Here is a 21,488-nt window from a genome sequence, read left to right as displayed (position 1 = left end):
GGGCATTTCAGGAGAAAAACAGCACCAAAAAAAACTATATAGAATATAAAAAATATTCTTGAGATAGCAGCAGGTGCAGGAATATCCTCATCCTTTGACAGATGTTGTTCTCTGAAAAATCTATGCAGTTAATTGGATGAAACCGTTTAGTATCCAGTTAGTTTTCTAAGGTAAAGTCTAAAACCAGTTTGCATACGCCATTGGAACCGTTATCATTCATTTTTCTAAGTAGAGTGACCTCCTTAAACATGGCTTACATGTGAAAGCTGCCAAACATCAGAGGAAGTTCACAAAGTCCACAATCTATCAGGATAGTTTCAGTCAGTGTTTCCATCTCTTTTTTTTTTGGTGTGAACTAACCCTCATATTGTGCGCTTTAAACAAAATGCTTTTTATCTCCTAATCAATTGTTCTGTCATGCTTGATTTTGGTTTGCATGTTGATTTTTAATCATTTTGAACCAGATCCCAGTGAACAGATAATATTTAGATGATCTGCTATATTTAGAAAAGATACAGCCTACTCATATTACCAGCCTAACACGATACTCTTCTGTCAATTAAGCTGATGCCCCTTGAGAAATATGTCAGTATGATTTCCTTCATTTGTTTGCTGTCTGTTTGTATGTGTAAAACCCCACCACCGTCCTCAAATCTTTCAAGCTGCTGTTTGTTCTTGCTGTGGAAAAATTCTGCTTTTACTTCCTTTTTATATAAGTGTGCTGTTGTCTATATTATCGACCACAAGTTTCTTTCTACTCAGGTCTTCTGTTTAAATGTGCTGTAGATTCCCTCCATACATTTAATGACCAGTTTTTATGTGTCTGCTCTTTGTGTAAAGATGGTCTTCTCCATTTCTCAGTTTCAATTTTTTGTACTGTATGTCTTACATTGCTTATTTGCAGCATTCCACACTGCCACTGTTATGGAATTTTTTTGTTTCTTTTTTTGTCTGTTTCTGCAGGAGTTTAACAAGTAATCTGCCCAATGTGAATCTACCAAATGTGAACCTTCAAATTCCCAAAGTACCAAATCTTCCCGTGCCAGTAGCAGGACTATCTGTTAACCTTCCACAAATGCCTAGCTTTTCCACTCCGTCCTGGATGGCTGCTATTTATGACTCTGAGTGTGTATTCAATGCATTTACCTGAGATCTGATGCATTCAAAAGTCTTCTTGGCATGAAAATGTTTTGAGTGGGGTTAGTTAACTTATCGGCGGTTAAGCATTATTGCGTTGCAAGATATTTGCTAAATTTGTCAATAGCTAAATGGCACTCAGATCATGGCTATATATAGGATAACTACAAGTCAAGAAGACTTGCCTCTAGAATCATTCTCATGTCAAGTAGCCTGCAAAGGGTTCTAAAGATTTTGTTATTTGAAATGAGAACTGAAAAGCTCTTCATTTTCCTCAATGTGCATGCCATTGAGGTTAGACTGTGGTGGTGAGATCTGGATTGCAACCCAAACCTACAGTCAAGCCAATAGTGTTTTATTTAAATACAATTCTATAAAATTCATACAATATAGCAAGTACTATAGATGGCCTTAAAGCTAAGACATGTTGACCGACAGCTATTAATTTTCGACTAAAACTATAAGTAAACAACTCATTATGGTATAAAGCTCTAGTTATCCCTCTCATTTCTCCTCTTAGTATTCAGTTATTTAAAAAAGTAGATTTTTCGTTCCCTATTTCTTACCAACGTCATTGGGCCCTATCATACACCCGGCGCAATGCGACGCCAGGCGCAACGCAAGTGTTTTTTGCTAGTTTTAGCCCGACGCAGTTACCATTTTCATGTCCAGCACCTCGTTTAAATAGCAAATGGACGTCCATATGTTTGCTTATGGGCGTGCTGGTCTGAAAACAAAGTGTGTTCAGGCGTTTCTATTTTGAGGCAACTGAAATAGACTGCGCCATTAACCAACAAAAACCTGGTCTAAAGTCAATAGCGCAGTATTTTTTGTGTTATTTAAAATGAGTAATGTACGCCTATAGGCGGGTGCACAACGCGTACACTCTGCTTGTTACACACACAGCGACGCGCAGCAGCACACAAACATTTTTAAATATTAAAAAATAAAATGATTCCTCTCTGGAGAAGTGTTCAACACACCCATGACTCATTAATAGACTAGGTACAACCCTTTTGGACCACGCGCTTTGCGCAGACCATTTTTTCCATTGTTAAACTAGCAAAAGTGGATTCAGAAACGCCATAAGTGCACCTGCGCCATGCGCTTCAGACCATGAGCTCAGATCGTTAAAATAGGGCCCATTGTAGCCAATATTTAGCTACGATTTTATTCTCTTTTAGTAAGTGATTTCTAAAAGTGGAACATTAGGTTTTGTTAATTCTTTATTCAGAAGTACTGGTAGAATCATGAGAATGTCAATGGTAAGAAAAATGTTCCCTTGAGAATAGCTGAGACAGAAAGGTGTTCTACATAGTTAAGAGACATTAGGTTTTGTTCTGTGTGGAAGGTACCAGTGGGTGTGGGTTGGTGGAACTCCCTGCCTGGTCGTAGCTCTGTCACTGCGTTGGTAGCTGATGCTCTGAAGTAGACGTTACTTCAGTGCAGCTGGCATCCAAGGCAGGAGAAACTAACACCCAAAGAGTTTAAACATCAGAGTGGGCTTCTTTTTCAACAAATACACTAGAACGCCATCACATTTACAGTGGATCGCTGAATCATACCCATTTTAGAATTGAAATTAAAATTACATTTCTACATTTCTTGAACTTAACCAAGATAGCAGCATGATTCACTCTTATGTTTTAACTCTTCCCTGGCCTTTTACAACACATCTTTCTACTCAGGATGGCAGCGTCCTCAGAGTCGACTGCATGGTGTGCTTTGATCTTGGGAGCTCCTTTAGTCTTGGTGGGCATGGGTGGTGAGAGAGAGCCTTTTACCTACTTTAATATTTTGGCTTAAATGTATAGTTCAGCCAAAAATGAAAAATTATTTACTCTCTTCATGTACTTCCAAACCTTTTTTTTTTTGTCAACACAATGAAACTCATGTTTTAGACCCCATTGACTTTCATTATTTCAAAATATTATCGTTTGTGTTCCAAGGAAGTCATGAATTTGGAATGGCATGATTTGCATCCATTTTGGAATGGCATCCATTTTGGGTTCAGCTCTCTGAGAATTATATTGCGAGACGTCTTTAACATTAACCCCAAGGAGTATTGATTCTCCTACTAGGTAACCAAGATGCCATTAAGAGCATTGGCTTCATCTTAAAGCACCATCTTGCTTAACGTCTGTTAGTTTGCAACTGTACCTGTGCAAGCCTTCTCTCACCATGACATTCCCAGACCCCTCTCCTTTAGAGCAAGTTGACAGAGCAAACGATGCATGAATTTCGGTCAGCTCTACAAGGTTTAATAACCACGCAAAAATGTGAGGTTATTGATGTGTTTCGTAAACACACCTATCTTTTATTTTGCCATGCACTGATTGTGCAATCCCTGTGATGACTCGTTCCATTTCTGAGGGTCAAACTTTAGGACTGCCAATTGGTGTATGGCTAAAATAAAGCGATCTTAAAGTCTTAGATACTCTGCATCTTCCTTAATACCTGAATATCTTGAACTCTTGACATCTAATGTCTTACTATACCTGGCAGCAATGGCTCAGGAACATCAGAAGATTTGTTCTGGAAGTTGGATGCCCTACAGACCTTCATCAGGGACCTGCATTGGCCCGAAGAAGAGTTTGCCAAACACCTGGATAACCGTATGAAGCTCATGTCAAGTGACATGATTGAGACGAGCGTTAAACGGTAAAATAGTATCTCGTAACTAAACAGACTCAAAATGATTGATGGTACACATGAAGATTTAAAACGTCTTTTAGATATGAATGAGATTTAATGCAAGATGACTCATCTATTTCACACCCTTTGCTGGTCAACAGCACCAAGTCAGCGTTTGAATCGAAGCTGACCAAAAGCAGCCGTTCCACAGACTTCCGCATCCCACTGTCCTTATGCACCATGTTCAATGTGATGGTGGACGCCAAGGACCAGTCTGCTAAACTGTGTGCCATGGAAATGGGCCAGGAGGTAAACTTTTTCTGGTTGTTGTGATAGAAATGCCTCGGGCATGCCAGAAACTTTTTCTGCGATTTAATAACGTTATTCAGTTGTTTATGAGAATACTTTCATAGAATCAGAAGTTTGTAAAGAATATGTTCTTTTCCAAAAGAATTGTACAATATATTTAAAAAACTATGAGAGAAACCATATTTTGTTCTCCATTAATTACAATTTCATGTTTGGTCAACCCAATTAGTTAGTATTTCTTTTGCAAGGCTGCATGTTTTAATGTATAAACCAGTATATTTTGTGACATACAAGCATGGATTTAGTCGTAGGCGTCTGCACCTTTAAGATAAATCTGGAGTGGACCATTCTATTTCTACAGTATATAGAATTATCTTTGGTTCAAACAGCTGTACAGTGAACACAGGATTTATATATGCACTGTGTAAGCTTGTCTAAGTATTTAAATCTGTCTCCACCTTTTAGAAACAGTACCACTCTCAAATCGATGAACTTATTGAAGAGAGTGTAAAAGACATGATTTCTTTTTTGGTGGCAAAGGTACGTTTTGAGAAAATGGCTGACATTACTGGATTGGTACGAGTATGGTTGAATTGTTTGGTCATTGTGTTATTGGTTTTGTGCCATCTGAACAGTTTGTGATCATTCTGGAGAGCGTACTTGCCAAGATCTCCAGGTATGATGAGGGAACCCTCTTCTCCTCCTTCCTCTCCTTCACGGTAAGAATGATCTCTTTCATATTCCTCTAGTAATTTTTCTTTCTGTATCTCAATATGACAGTGGTACTGAGCTTTACTGTATATACTGTCTGAAAATGTCTTTAGGTGTTAAACTTATTTGCACCTTGAAGGGACTTTTTATTCATTTCAGGTGAAAGCAGCATCAAAATATGTGGATGTCCCTGTGAGTATAAAAAAATGCAACATGCCTTCAGTGATATTGCTCCTTTTTTCAAATCTATTTTCTGCAAAACTAACTTTTTCTCTTTACGACCCCCTTTCACAGAAACCAGGGATGGACGTCGCGGATGGCTATGTGACCTTTGTCCGTCACTCTCAGGACATTCTGAGAGATAAGGTCAATGAGGAGGTGTATATAGAGAGATTATTTGATGTAAGTAAGATGCCGTAGCCTCCGTGCCTAACAGGAGGGCCCATCCAAAATGTGGCAAAACAATGGGGCATATGAGGGATAAGTCACATTTTGAGTGCCGAGCCTGGAGACCTTACATCCAGACACATAAGGCCAATCATGACCTGAAGCTTTCAGTCAGCTCCCTAATGTCTCATTGCTGTGACTTCCTGTTCCAGCTCTCTGTGCTCTGGTGTTTCATTAGCCACGATGCATTGGACCTTTGTGCTCTGGTGTTGTCTTAGCTAACGTTCGTTGGACTTTATGCTCACAGCAGTTTCTTGTTTAAGAGGCAAAGTGTCACCAAGTGGATTATTTATATGACAGTGCTCTCAAACGTGTGAAATTTATTTAAATCCCCAAAATGTGACATTACACACAGTTTTTTTTAAATATATATTAGCAGGGCTTGACATTGACTTTTTTGACCACCAGCCACTGTGGCTAGTGGTTTTCCAAAGTTACTAGCCACTCAGCATTTTCACAGGCCACAATTTTGTTGTTAGCTATATGTAAATGACCACTGTACACACCCATATCAAGTCTACATGAAATGTATGAAAATAGGTCTATTTAGTTCTGATAAGATTGCGTGTAAAGCTCCTTCATCTATTCTCGACAGAGATACACTAACAGTCTGAAAAAAAAGTATTTTTTGGTGTAAATATAATTTATTCTCCATCAATGATAGATCAGTGTTTTATAGGGGTGTAACGATTCATCTACTACATCGATGTATCGATTTATTTTCCTACGATCTAACTACATCGATCTGTGCTCGGCAAGTTGGCCTTCCGGACGACATATATCGATCTAACATCGTTTTAAAAGGTAATCAATCGATTGTATCGATCATAGGAAATAACGCATTGGATTTAAGCACGTCAGACTTTAAATGGATGTTTTTTCTTAGCACTTTTAATGATAAAGGCGTTAAACGTTACTCGATTCAGTCTGCCTATCTGTGACATCATCGCAACGCACGCACCAGCAGCAGCGCTAAGAAAACAAAACAGCATGGCGTATGGCAGAGGAGAAGCCAACCAGCGAGAAATTATCAAGTCACCAGGAGAAAGAGCTAAGTTAGTAACGTGTTACCTGTACTTTCAACCCTTGCTAAATGTTACCTTTGCATTCCTGGGACCAGTGTGCCAGCAGAGCGAGTTTTTAGTACTGCTGGCAACATAGTGAACACACAGAGAAGTGTTCTGCGGTCAGATCATGTTGATATTTTTGAAAAAGAAATATGTAGAGTCATTGAAGAGTAGTTGGTTACATTTTATCTTTTGTTAAATATTGTTTGTTTATTAAACTGAGAGTAGTAGCAGGTTCAGCCAGTTTATTCAAACTGAAGAAATGTTGGTTGCACTTTATTTTTGATATTAATATTGTATTTGTATTATTTTAATGTTGAAAAACAACAGCAAAAGTAACAGGTACACCTACTATTAATTAAACCTGAAGAGAAGTTAGTTGCACTTTATCTTTGATATTAATATTGTAATATTAGTATGTTGGATAACAAAAGCAGAAGTAGCAGGTTAACCTACTGTTGAAATGTTGGTTGCACTTACTGTGCTTTTATTGAAAATGTATTGAATATTGAAAATGAGAGCAGAAAAGGTTAACTTCCTGTTAATTCAACCTAAACTGTTGGTTGCACTTTATTCAAATAAAATTTGAATGCATTTGCCATTAATTGTTGTTTACTTGTTTGTTTATATCCATAATTAATTGATACCTGATTCCCTTACAAGAAACAACAGGAATCTAGGAAACTTCACCTGCACTGACCAGTATCCAGATATCACACAATTTTTGGCTAAAAAGTTACTGAATCGATTTCAGGTCACTGAATCGTTTCGGATCGTATCGTTCTAAATGAACCAAAATCGTCCTTGAATCGTATCGACAACCTCAAATCGTGATACGAATCGAATCGTTGTTAAAACGAATCGTTACACCCCTAGTGTTTTATCATCTATGATATATTTAAATCTAGCATATTTTGTGTATGAGCCCATACAGTACCCAGTGAAATACATATTTTCATGTGATTTAACAGTTTATTTAATTAAATATCAATAATCTAAAAAGTGTGCATCATACCTGACACCTAGATGAACACTTTACAGTTGGTTTTATGACTGTAAGAGTCATCCTCTCCAAATGCTATTGAAGTTAGAAACGTGTATACCAATGTTGTATGTAACTTTAGAGACGATCCCTAAAATCACAAATATCGAATGTCCAACGTCAAGCCAACTTTGCTTTATTTTGCGCAATATTGCGCAGTTATAATGTGCAACCTTTTGAGAAGACTACAATAAAATTCAACCTGCCAAAGTGGCTAGTGGAAGTGACTGTGTTACACGCCACAGCTGAAATCCACCCGCAAATGGCAGGTTGGCGGTTGTTAATGTCAAGCCCTGAAAGCATAGAGAAATAAGAGGGCATATTCATTTTCATTTATTATTATTTAATAATATAAAAATTATGTTATTAATAAAAAATATTTAAATAATAGTACTTTAACCGATGCAGAAATAAGGGATTTTTAAACCATCAAAGCAATTCAAGCTTATAATGTCAGTTTAATGTTTTTTTGCAACTCCAAAAAAACAATTCCCCACTGCTTTAATTAACTTTATTTGGCGACCTTTCTCAGCAAATATTAATTTGCATCTAAATCAGTGAATGTTATTAATTCGATTAAAATTTGTAATTGATTGACAGCCCTAATTTTAGAGAAGAGAGCACTGTTCGATTTAGAAAAATAATCCTTTGTGATTTTGTGAACATGTGTCTTCGTTACACAATGGCATACATGTGTGTTTATATATTTTAGAAATGTAACAGATGTGTGGGCCAGTTGTTGTTTTGGATACGCGAGTGTGTGTAAGGGATTATTGTTATTATTTCGTTTTCTGTTTTGTTTCCAGTATAAATGTGCGTCTGAACATTTATTTGTGTATCATACCATACTGTAATGAGTCGTATGTAGCAGAATATTGTGGGAAAAAAGTGTGTATGTGCGTATGAGTGTCTGTTTGACTGTTAAGAAGTGTATTGCGTAGCTTTTTGCGGCTTTACTTGCTTGTGTTTGGAACATTTGTGACACACATCTTATGCATGCCTGTTGATCTGCCTTTTGTATTTAAAATGTAGTGCTTGTTATGTGCATTATTTATTTTTCTCCACACTAAGTTTGTAATAATGCATCTAACATCCAACCTCAAAGACCCACAATGAATCTGGCATAATTCCTCCTGTTTTTGCTCTATAGTTTCAGTCTGGCCATGTTAAAATGTCCTCCCAAGTATTCTGTCCAAACTAGTCATCATCAGTGAAAGGCTTAGAGGCATGAAATCATAAGCAATTATTAAAATAGTAAAATCTAGAATGGCAGCTGCCATCTAGTAACAATTGATACTGAACATTTTAATGGCAAGAACAGAATGCATGCATGTTTTGTGAATGTAATGATTCACTGAGTCATTCCAGTTTGCTTTAAGTGAATTCTGGCTTAAACATTTGCGTCAAACAGACTGAAACTGTGGGATTTTGTAAGGTTCAGTGGGGTTTTATGAGGTCAGTTGTCAAAGGCATATTCAGCTGAGGGCTATACGTCAAAAACAATTACCAGGATTGATTAGACACTATTAAATGCTAATTCTTTCATTATTCAGGATTAGATTTTTTAACAAACCACTTACCCAAAGTGTTACATTTTAAGCATTTGTAACTCAAAGTGTATATAACTTAAAGTTTACGTAAACATAATTTGTGCTACACTGTATAAATAGATTTTTTCGAAGTTGTAAATAAGTATTATTATAATACGTTTTACAAGAAAATGCTATTTCAGTCATTCTCCTTCAAAATGTCATGTTTAATTCAGTGAAATTAGCAATAGAGGCTATGAATTGACGTCACTTTCCTGCCGGAATACGGACTGGGTGGCAAAAGAGCTGCTGCATGAATGGATTTAATAGGGGAAACTGCGAAAAACCTGAGTAAAACAAACGAGTATATGTTTAAACTAAAGTTTGGACTCCATATAGTGTTCCTTACAACTTGCCCAACATCCAGTGATCCATTGATATTGACATGCAGCCCGGAATCGTGTTTCCTGACATTTATATGAGCCTGATTTCAAAGCTGGGGAAATCCATAAAGCAAATTTACCTGTGAATGCTTTATATAAATACAATATAGGTAGGTCTAAATCCAGGTGATCACTTATATCAATGTTATATATACATATATATAGTCATTTCTTCCAGCCCTAAAATTTTTAGTTTTTGTCAGTGCTTGTTTAAAAACATCAAATCATGCAGAATATAAGATGGTAAATATTTAACTGATGAGTTGTCAGTACAATATATAGGTTATGATTTTACCCCAAAATTCAACATATTGACACAGAATGATAAATGCAAATACGCGTTTCGCTGCCTGCAGTCCAGTTGTTTCTATGAATTGCAGCAATCCATTTTCTTCTCTTTTCTGTAAAAAAATATACGTCAGATTTCTTGACAAATCTATTTGTACAGTCAATCTCAAAGCCCTTTCCCATAAATGTGAAAAACCAATGTTGTCGCTCAGTGTTTTTGCCACTCAGTGGGCGTAACCACAGTAACGGCCAACGGTGACATCACGTGCATACCCTCTATTTCTCAGTGAAACATGTTTCAATGTAAATCCTACACTACATTTTTTTTTTCAGTGTATGGACATGAATGATAAAATTGCGTGGCTTGTTGAGGAAAAATAGTCAAATAAAAAAATCCCATATCTTGGGACTAGAACATCAACGTGATCTACAACCCTCTATCTTACAAGCTGAATATATCTCTCTTAGTATAATGGTCTGAATGGGGAACTGTGGTGTTTTTTTCTTTTCTTTTCTATTATGCAACTTGTCTTACAGATTTTGGTTGCATGCAACTACATTTCTGTATGTCTGTTATTTCATTTACATTACATTCTCCCTCTCTAAACACTTTGTACTCACGTTATCCTAACCCTAAGACAGCATCCTGAATCATTCTGCATTCCTTCTAGGACAAAGTGGAACTTATCTCTAAATGTCCTGATGTTTGATCACATTCTGTCGAGTGGCATGAGTTCTAATCAAATAATCTTCCTGTGTACATCTTCTAGCATGACCCACCTCCTAAAAATCCCACCTCATGCACAAAACACACACAGCTCTCAGCCCTGTACACTCTCCTGCACTCTCTGCATGCACTGCACGCTCCGACCAGTCACCTCTTTGAAGTGGACAGGCCAAAACCAAGAAATCGCCAATCAAATGACCCTAATTCAAGAAGAAATCGGATTTAATCCACACGATCACATATCAAGCAATCACGTGTACAATACCTATAAACTTAAAGATGAATTGGCAAGCCTTCCGTTAAACAGTGAAGGCTATTTGTACCTCTTGAGAACTGATAATAGCCCACTTCAAAATTCCCAGATTGATCTATTCATATAAAGTAGGATACAGCACTTACTCTTCTAGATAGTTTACATCATTCATTGAACCACACGTGTGCTGTTCTCTTGGAACTACAAAGCATTTAGGTCATTCTGAACATGCATGGTTCTCAGATTTAGCGATTTACATAAAGATAAACATGGTTTAAGATAACAGTACAACACTTTTGCCTGCAAGTGCCGTATTCTCACTTTTTTTATTAGTTTGTTTCGGAGAATTCTGATTGTGGTTGCATTAATTTTGTTTTGTTTTTTGCATCTTGGGGAATTGCTTTTGGGTTCTTTAAACTTTTCAATTTACAGTCATTCATACACAAGTGCTGTTTTATAACATTAAGTATGATTAATGGTGAAAGGGGGGAAAGCATTGAATTGAATCATTTATTTTCTGCTCGTTTTGCTTTCTAAGGCTAAAGACTTTTGATTTGAATAAGGCTTTTATTTAAGCAGTCGTTTGAACCTTACAGGCTAAGCGGTAAATGTAGGGCAGATTAAGTAATTGTTTAATTATTAATTATGCAGTTTTCTAATGCATGATTTATTTTTTCAGATGGTCGTACTGCTGGCTCTTGAAATTAATTTCAAATTGTCTGACTAACCTTGGTTCTAAGTGAGGGTGTGATCCTGTAAATGTTGTTATCAGATGTGTGTGTGTGTGTATGAATGGGGTGCGTAACGTGTTTTGTTCGATTACTTATGTCTGCCTGTGTGGCTGTAACTGTATGTCTACACTTGCTGGTCTTTTGCATGCGTTTGTTTGTCTGTCTGTGTTTTGCTGGAGAATGCTGTGTTTTTGTGCTTTGCAGCAATGGTATACAGCCACTATGAATCTGCTGGCGACCTGGCTGACTGAGCGCATGGAACAACAGCTTCATGTCTATCAACTCAAAATCCTCATCAGGATTGTAAAGGTATTTCTTTCTAACATACATGGAATTGTTTATGCTCTGAAGCTGGAGTGATAAGATTCTAGTCAAGGTAAAACCACATTGTCTTGTTTTAGATTTCATCTGTGGTTTAGGTCTCGCTTAGGGATGCACAATATTGGTCCCATATCGTTAATTGGCCGTGTTTTTTAATTTAGGTCTACTGGATATTCGCTATATAATATTAGATATTAAATTATGCATGCTCATTTCCCCTGTTTTTACATTTAGATTACCTTTGCAGCACAATTTTAACTTAATAACACTGGAAATCTCAACGTGAACATACATTTTTTCATACTGTCAATCTTAATATTGTGCTTCCTCTATTTACTTTTTTATTTTATTTAGTTCTATTGGAAATGTGCTATGCGATATTATTGCGATATTATTATTATTAAATTATGCATGCTCATTTCCCATATTGACACATCTAACATTCAAAGTTAAGCTCAGTATAATTTAATAACACTGCAAATCTCAACATGAACATCCATTGTCCATGCTGTACATATCATTTTGTGCTTCTAAATTCACTTGCAGCATTTAAAAGGAAAACTCATTTAAAATTAATTTAGAAACAATATTGGTTCCATATCATTCATTGGCTGAGTTTTAAATGTAGATTTATTGAATATTCGCTATATTAGATATCAATTTATGCATGTTCATTCCCTCTCTTTTTGGATTACCTTTGCTGATGTCTAACACTGACTTAAAGTTAAGCTTAATAGTAATTTAATAACACTGCGAATCCATTTTTCATACTGTACATTATAATGTTGTGCTTCCTAGATTCACTTGCAGCATTTAAAGTGATTAATTTTAAATGAACGAATTTAGACAAAATAGTATAGAATGATAATATCAGCTATTTATTGGTATTGTGTAGAATTTTCAAATCTTGCAATTTTTTTCTGGTCTTGTTTGACATATGGGTATTATTTAGCATTCAGGGGCAAATAAGTACTGAGAAGAAGAAAAAAAAGAAGAAGGTACAATGCCGGCTGATATCTGTCATTCTTGTAGAAAAAATACCGAGATTTTAGGCTGCAAGGCGTTCTTGACTCTACACTGAACAGCAAGTCGTACGATACGGTACGGAACCGGCTGACCCTGGAGGAAGCCACTGCCTCTGTCAGGGAGGGCGGCATGGCGGGCATCTCGATGAAGGACAGCGACGAGGAAGACGAGGAGGACGATTAGAGCATCGAGCCATCCGGTGCCACCCCCAGCACCCTGAACCTGACCCATCAATCCAATCCAACCCAACCCTACCCTACCCTACCCTACCCCAACACTTTAAACTTAGCCTGATAACGTAAGATGCATGTAACAACTCTGATTACCCAGTTAGCCACTCTAGGATTTCCCCTCATCAGCTCGAATTACCCACAAACGAAGCTAAAAAAAACAATAAAAATCTATTAATTGTACTAAAGAGTTAAAAGAACGTTGCAAAGACCATGATTGGCCATTTTAGCTGTGTCATATCATAATAAAGAACAACAAACTAGCACCAATTTTTCCAACTCATTTATTTGAGGAATTTGTTTCTATGTGTTCCTAAGCAATATGGAGTACCATTTGTTTGATAATGTCGAGTGAGATTATTAGGTGTGTCCCTGTCCTATGCGATAACATATATGGCGCTTCTTTGACGTATCTTACATACATTAATGGTACATTGTTGTGAAGATGAGTGTATGGACCCTTTTCTTTGTCTTGTCTGTTTTTAAAGTGGATGCCAACTGCTTCAAAACTAAAAATGAACCTCTGTATTTCAGTTCAAAACTGTTAACTGTAAATGTCTTCTGTGTCTGCACACTTCCATTGTACTTTTTTCCTTATTTGTGTCGAGGCTCTGTGGCCCTACGTTGCAAATATCCAACTAGCCATCGTCTCACAGGCATATGAAAATGAAAATGAATTGGTATTCTAGAAATGCAATATTGTCATACCTCCATTTTGATATCTCATTGGAGACGTCTTTTAATTAGATTACAAAAACGGCTATATTTTTGCTTCAGTTTCACTTTTACAGAGGCTCTCTCTATCTATTTCTCTCTCTCTCTTTTTTAAGTTTGTGTGTCCAATTAAAGCCATTCTCTTTATGTAGATCTGTTGAAATTGCTATGTGCCATTTTTGGGGTCTCACTATTGTTTTTGTATATATGATGCTGTACATTGCATTCTGAGCCATTGCTGCATGCCTGTGGGATCCACCTTCTCCAAAAGCTTTTTTGTTTTTCTGTGTCAATTAGCTGGTGGATTCATTCTTGCGTTTGCCTTATCAAAGCCAACAGTTGTAATATGCAAGAGCTGTGGCCTCTCAATAAAGATAACATGATGTACTAATTTAACTGTGGATTTTGTTTGTTTTCAGATGAATTTCAGGTTTGAATGTCTGAATGCAATATTTACATTCAGTGACCCATTTTATTAGACAACCTCCTAATTGGCCCGTTTGTATTGGTTGTATTTGTTTTTGTATCACATAGGCCTATTCATCAACCTGTGAAACCCGTTTTGTAATTGGACAGTGCATTTACCCTTGTCATGTTACAGAATTGAATGCACGATTTTATCATTTAATCTTTTATTGTCTAAAACATATCGTTGGAAAGCTCTGAGAATGGTTCCGTGTTGGTGAACTGTGATAGAAGTGACAATTTGTGACAGGAGAACACATAAAAAAAATCAATGCAATGTGGGTGTCACCGGTGGCTATTTTTGGTATAGTCCTTGTGATTCTGAGAAGTGCCATGATGACAGGTATGAAAGCGAGGCTGTGAGGGATAGATAGTTTATGGCACCCGCAGTAAAAAAAATTCAAAAAGAAGAAGCTGTGTACCTAATTCTCCTAGATCACTTGCTCATGTTGTTTGGAGTTTTTATAGGCTATAGGCTACTGAAATTTCTTGGAAATATAAATTTTTCAGTGTTTCGTCAGCAGAACAATCCAAAAACATCAAATAACAGTAGGCTACAACACACTGAAGATGTCTATCCCTCACTCATTCCCATTAAAGATGGCGTTTCTAGCGCCTAAACAAAATCATTCTTCAAATTTGGAACACAGTTTGGTTAGACATTGTTTTTCTTTGTTTTGTTTTGTTTTTTTTAGGGTCCAGATTATTTTTCTAAATATAGGCCTATATTTTGTATAAAATAAAAATGTTTAAAAAAAATATTTTTTAAATATATATTTTGTATTACATTTCCCCCCCACACTTTTTCTAGATCAACAGTATGTATTCCAAAGAATTCATGAATAACCATTTAAAGTAGGATAATGCATTTTCACGTCTATTTTCAAAAAGGGGGAGACAGTTAACAGGTTAAACTAAAATGTACTTTTTAGGGGCCAAGCACCGAAGGTGCGAAGGCACCTATTCAAATCGTTCCTGTTCTTATTATTATTCTGCTTCTTCTTCTTCTTCTTCTTCCGCCATTGAAGTCTATGGCAGCCCATAGAACGGTATGGTAAAAAGTTGTGAAATTTGGCACACAGATAGAGGACAGTCTGAAATGTCACCATAGCAAATTTGGAGTCTCTAACTCAATCTCTCTAGCGCCACCACCAGTCAAAAGTTTGACTCATTCTCATGTTATGCTTTTTTCCTCTGATTCCTTGGCTCAAGACAATTCTATTTCACCCAATAAAAATGTTCCCGCCATTTTGGATTTTCCGAAAAACCTACTTTTGCGAACTCGTCCTAGACGGTTCATCCGATTTGCACGAAAATTGAACCAGATCATCTTCAGACCATGCTGACAAAAAATCTTGCAAAAAAAGTTGATTCGTCAAATCGTTTTTGATAAACGCGCAAACAAATTTTACGTAACGCCTGCAAAAATACTCATAAGGCTATATCGCCGCAACGCTTTATCGTATTTAAACCAAACTTGGTACATGTCATCACAAGCATGACTTGAGGCAACATGCAGCGTTTCGGCGCAGCGCCACCTACTGGTCCGGAGATACAAAAAAATGGCTGTTTTTGCTTATAACTTTTTAACCGTTTGTCCAAAAATCATAATATTTTAGAAACGCATGAACGGTTTGTTACGAAACTCGGTTTGGGTCATCAGCACGATGCCCTGAAGGAGCCCAAGAAGTTTTGAAACAGCGCCACCTAGTGGATTTTTTTTTCAAATACTTATAACTTTGGGTGTGATTGACTTATTTTCATGGGAGTAACTTTTTTTGTCTCCTGAATCCTTGCCGAGTCCAACGATACCAGACTTGCCAGGTTTCACCATATGGTTTGTGCAGCGTTGTAATTTAGCGCTTTAAAAACATTAGCTGATATCTTCGAAACCGCTATTCCAATCGAGACGAAACCAGCGTAAGAAGTTCGAAAACATAGGTCGATAGCTATACGCTAATGGCCAAATGTCAAAATATTGATAGTAAAGGGGAGTAAAATCCAATCGAAGTCAGGTGTCAGTCATTTTTCATGTGTTTTTTTATATAAATGTCTATAACTCTAAAACGAAATGAGATATATTTTCACCAAAAATGGCACACACATGAATGGGCTCACTCTGAGGACACATAAAAAATGGTAGGATTGTGCCTCTTGGTGGCGCTATAATAGAACAAAACATGAAATTCCCATTGACTACAATGCAGTATTATGATATAAAATGCTATACTTTACAAATTAATTGGTGTATCATTACGAAACTGGGTATGTGCCATCAGCACCATGCCTTTAAGGTACTTAAAAGGTTTCAAAATAGCACCGCCATGTGGTCCATAATGAAATGGCCTCTTGTGGCTATATCTCTGCAATGATATAAAATATTGACACCCTGCTTTGACATATTGACACCAAACTTTGCATGTGTCATTGTTCCCTTATTCTGACCACACCACATTAATTTCGTAACTGTGCTGCCTATTGGTTGAAAGTGATAAATCATTAAATCATTATTATCGACTGTATTTATAATATATTTTCCCTAAAATCACCTTAATAGGTCTTTATTGCTCATTGCTGCAGTTGATCTGTCACCGCCAGCCATTTTGGCATGTCTTGTCTTCTTCTTTGCGCTTGGCCCCGATAATGGCTGCTTGCAGCTATATTTTCCTATGTTTTTTCCCCCATTGGATAATGGACTTTTATTTTGACGTATTATCTTGACGTTTAACCTAGTTGGCTTCACGTTCGCCCAGAATAAGTTACTTGATATCATAATATAAAGCACAAGTCTCTTCGTTTACCTACTTTAGCTAAATTAAAATGGCTATCCCACCTGGATCCATATTCGTGTCGGATTGGCACCGCTGTGCAGACAGCAGAGAATTTTTCAGCAAAATACTGCACAAGAAGACACGGCGAAAGTTTGGTAAGGATGATTACCATGGATACAGCAGTTGGGCGTCTGTACCTTGGGTCTGGTATTTCTTATTTTGTTAATTTGGGAAAAGAATATCTAAATTATTTATAACTGACGTATGAAATTCTTTATAAATGAAGTGTTTTTAATATATTGTGAAGGGCTCTTGGAGGCGCCGATGATGCCTCCTCATATGAATGTGGACATCGTTCGCTACAAGGTTCTTATCTCGGGTAAAACTGGAGTCGGGAAGAGTGCTCTTGCTGCCCGTCTCGCTGGCCTCGATCTCCCCAAAATGCATTATGAGACCACAGGTAAACAAACCAGCACATTTAAAGTAGTTTGTGATTAAATTGACCTCAATAAATCCATAGTAGGCCTACTTTTAATGAATTCGTTTAAAAATATTTAAACTTAAAATCAGGGTCGCCCTTTCCATAGATATGGGTCATTAATGGGATTCGGTCTTTTTTTTTTTTTTTTACTAACTTGCATAACATTATTCATTTTCTAAATACCCTACACGTTTTATTATTGTCATTTTGTTTCTTCAGATTTAAACACCTTTTAATCTCAACCCCGTAACGGACTAAATGAAATTTGTTTAAAAAGAATTTTACACAAAATAAATTCTAAAACAAACATTTACCTACTAATGTGTCCCTCCTAACAATTTAATGACTACTAATGTAAAATGTCAATATTTTCATATTTTTATGGGACTTTATGTGAATTATAGACTAATTGTGTCTGTGGTCTCTTTATTTTTGCAACAAAACAAAAAACAAACTTAACTAAAACTACTCTTTTATTGTAGTCTTTAACATGTCAGGTGGTAATCAGCAAGAAATGCCTTAATTTTTAATTGTCTTCCCTATATTTTCCCCAAAAATATTAGTGTGACAAGGTTGAGAATAGTGTGACGGGGTTGAATTGAGACATTACCTTCAATTTCAGATTTTTTTTTTTACACTCTCATATTGTGCCTTCTTTCTGGGTGAACATATCAAAATCCCTTTAAGACTGTATATAAAGTCTTTGCTATAATATGCCTAAAAAATATGAATAAAAAGTATGATACTACTTACCATCTTCTGCACCTCTGTTAAAGAGGACTGAATGATGTAAATTGAGTTAATAAATATAAAATCACAAACCAGCTCATTCTCACCTGTGAAAGGTTATCCCATTTCATTAGTGGTCAAATGTGGCATCTATGGCCCGCTCATGGTTGCCTTGAGATGGTGGATTAAATTAATAATGGATGATGACAAATATGCTTGTTAATACGGCATTGGAATGTCTACAATGGCATAGGTAATATAAAGCTTTGGCGTTACAGTGTGCTGCTTTCCATCCACACCAGATGGTGTCAGTACGCATCAATAAAAGTGATCATTGCCTGTCATGGATTCCTGTAGGCATAGAGACAACAGTGGTCTTCTGGCCAGTGAGACTAAAGGACAGTGGCCGTGTGCTGTTTTTCCGCTTTGAGCTTTGGGACTGTGGGGAAAGTGCCATGCGAAGATTTGACCACATGTTACCGGTGAGCATCTTACATTCCCAAATGCTACAAATTCTGTTTCACATTTTAATATAGGCTGTGATGTTTCACATGTTTTCAATCTTTTCTCTTCAGTCATGTAAGGAACAGGTGGATGCCATCCTTTTCCTGTTCTCCTTCACTGATCGTGGCTCCTTTGATGATCTTTCAAATCAGATATCACGGATCACAGAATCTTCAGATCGAGTGGTTAAATTGGTGGTTGGCACCAAGTATCCTTCAGCTATAAAAAAAAAAATATAAATATTTACTCAAATAAAATATAATATAATGTACTAAAAAATAATGTACTTAGCCTGGTTTCACAGACAGGATATAGAATAAGCCAGGGATTAGGCTTTAAATTAAATTTAAAAGGACATTTAAGTAACTTTTTTAAATGTGCCTTAGAAAAGAAGTTACTTGTGTGCATCTTGAGTCAAAACAATGGCACTGACATATTTTAAAGGGTTAGTTCACCCTAAAATGAAAATTAGCCCATGATTAACTCACCCTCAAGCCACCCTAGGCGTATATGACATTCTTCTTTCATTATCGGAAGCTAGTTATTTTAGTCTATAAAGTTTCAAATATGGATATTTTTCTTACACAAACGCGCCACTTTGCTTCAGAAGGCCTTTATTAACCCCCTGGAGCCGTGTGGAGCAGTTATATGATGATAGATGCACTTTTATGGACTTCAAAAATGACCCAACAATTCAGGACATTTTTTAATATAACTGATTTTATTCGTCTGAAAGTAGAAAGTCATATACACCTAGGATGACTTGAGGGTGAGTAAATCATGGGCTAATTTTCATTTTTGGCTGAACTAACCCTTAAGATATATCAGTGAAAGTTGCTTTCAGTTAAGACAGCTCAAACATAAATTTGAGTCTGTGACTTGGAAGCTTGTTTCAGGCACACACAATAAAGAAAATAATTGGTAATTGGTAAAATTTTTATATTTTATCTTAGTTTGTATCTCACAATTCTGACAATAGGCCTATAACTCGCAATTGTGTGTAATAAAGTCATAATTTTGTGATATAAAGTCAGAATCGCGTGTCAAAAAGTCATCATTTTGTGGTATAAAGTCTGAATCGCGTGTCATAAAGTCAGAATTTTGTGATATAAAGTGATATATTATCTTACAATTCTGACTTTTTTTTCTCAGAATTGTATGTTATAAAGTGAGAATTGCGACTTTATATCACGCAATTCTGAGAGAAAAAGTCAGAATTGTGAGATAAAAAGACACAATTACCTTTTTTATTCTGCGGTGGAAACAATAGGAACTAGACTTAAGCCTTGTCTGCGAAACTGGGCAATAATGTACTAAAATGGAAATTAAAATGAATAAAAACTATAGAGACATTTTTAAAAAATTAATAAAAATGACAAAAGCACAACAAAATTACTAACACTTGAACTTAGACTAAAATGCATGTTTGAGCTATTTTAACTGGAAGCAACTTGCACTGACATTAAAATATGCACACCAGTAATGTTTTTTTTCTAAGGCACATTTATTAAAAACTATTTTTTTGACTTAATCTAAGCCCTGTCTGTGAAACCAGGCCTGAGTTTAATTAAAATGAATATGGAAAATATAAAATAAAATAAAAATAGGGTTCAATTAAAAACATTAATAAAATCAATTATACTAAAATAACATTGTGTTGTTGTAACAGCATAATGGTATATTGTTATGTGACATTGTCATGGCCCTTAACAGTGAAGATTTGACTTATTTATGCACACAGACGTGACAGAGAGTGACATAACACATTTTCAAGAGGTGTGGGGTCTTCCGGTCTTCCGAGTGGGAGGTGATGTGAGTGCGGGGCTCGGTGAAGTAGCGCCCCTCCTAAATGCCCTTGCAGAAAATCTGTGGCACCAGGACTGTATGGCTGCTTCCTCTGTCTCCATCTCCCCACAGGCTGCTCTCAGAGAAACGGGCTCAGAGATCATTGTATAGCTTGTATGTGTATTGTAGATCAATTTCACATGTGTTGGTCAGTATAAGGCAACATTTATGGATGGACTATGCTGCTATGAAAATACTATACCCAATTATTTTAAGTATTTTTTTTGTTTTGTTTTGTTTCTAAATCCCTACAATTTAAATAGCCATTTCAGTTAATTGACAAGTGCAAATATCTGTGAGTCAGGAAATCTTTTAAATGGTTGTTATTTCAGGACCGCTGCAACAAAAATAGTGTTATATGCATATCTTTATAAACCTCAGATTATATTAAAGTCATAAACCTTGTAACATTTTTGTTTTTGTTTATTAACCCAAATTATGACATTTAAAGTAGAATTTAAAGGAGAAATGCTCAAACATACATCCATGCATTAGGTCTTCACTTCTTTGGTTGAATCCATGATAACCGGGCCTTTTGCTGTGTGTTTTTGGGCTTTAATACTCAACAAACCACCTTTCCCAAGAGAAGATGTGACTGACATCGGATCCACATCAGCAGGGAATTGGCACTTCTGACAAACAGTGTCCATAATCGTGCCATCTGATGCCAACTGATTCATAAGGTAGGAAGATGGAAAAAGAAATTAAACCAAACACTTCAGAACAAAAACATGCTTAGAGATTTCCTATCCGATACTAAATTATCTTCCTTTTTAAAAGAAAATGCTTTAGAGCGAAAACTTCCATTGCCATTACAGTTTATTTTGCTTACCTTTTCTGCACAGACTTGTATTGAATTATTGGTGGAGGTTACAATGACTTCTTCTGGTGCAAACTCACTGACATTAACTGTGAATATATAAATATCTCCAACAATGCAAATTTCCCCCTTTAAAAAAGAGATATTGATGGTTAGTTCTTTATTAAGTTCATATTAATATGCTCATTGTGTTAGAACAAATTATTTGCAGAGGTCTAAACGCAATACTTAAAAAGATTTTTAACAAAACGTACCTTTGAATCA

General features: G+C 36.3%; 2 protein-coding genes across 2 annotated transcripts in view; both read left to right on the top strand.

Moving 5' to 3' along the window:
- Window positions 1-14,002, top strand: part of cadpsb (Ca2+-dependent activator protein for secretion b) — a 99,326-nt gene extending 85,324 nt beyond the window's left edge. The window contains exons 22-30 of the mRNA XM_079840185.1: window positions 964-1,125; window positions 3,643-3,798; window positions 3,933-4,080; window positions 4,546-4,620; window positions 4,716-4,799; window positions 4,951-4,983; window positions 5,086-5,193; window positions 11,523-11,627; window positions 12,672-14,002. Coding sequence (XP_079696311.1) covers window positions 964-1,125; window positions 3,643-3,798; window positions 3,933-4,080; window positions 4,546-4,620; window positions 4,716-4,799; window positions 4,951-4,983; window positions 5,086-5,193; window positions 11,523-11,627; window positions 12,672-12,848 — 1,048 coding nt within the window. The 3' untranslated portion in view covers window positions 12,849-14,002. The remainder of the gene's footprint in view (window positions 1-963; window positions 1,126-3,642; window positions 3,799-3,932; window positions 4,081-4,545; window positions 4,621-4,715; window positions 4,800-4,950; window positions 4,984-5,085; window positions 5,194-11,522; window positions 11,628-12,671) is intronic.
- A 2,802-nt stretch (window positions 14,003-16,804) lies between these two features.
- On the top strand, window positions 16,805-20,810 carry cplane2 (ciliogenesis and planar polarity effector 2). Its single transcript, XM_079841409.1, has 5 exons — window positions 16,805-17,000; window positions 17,153-17,305; window positions 18,413-18,537; window positions 18,631-18,767; window positions 20,278-20,810. The coding sequence occupies exons 1-5, from the start codon at window positions 16,895-16,897 to the stop codon at window positions 20,513-20,515; spliced, it is 759 nt and encodes a 252-aa protein (XP_079697535.1). The 5' UTR covers window positions 16,805-16,894; the 3' UTR covers window positions 20,516-20,810.
- Window positions 20,811-21,488: the final 678 nt, after the last annotated feature.

Source organism: Gobio gobio (genome assembly GCF_949357685.1).
Source record: "Gobio gobio genome assembly, chromosome: 17".
NCBI lineage: Eukaryota > Metazoa > Chordata > Actinopteri > Cypriniformes > Gobionidae > Gobio > Gobio gobio.
Note: the sequence above shows the minus strand (reverse complement) of the source record. Positions and strands in the feature narration are given on the sequence as shown.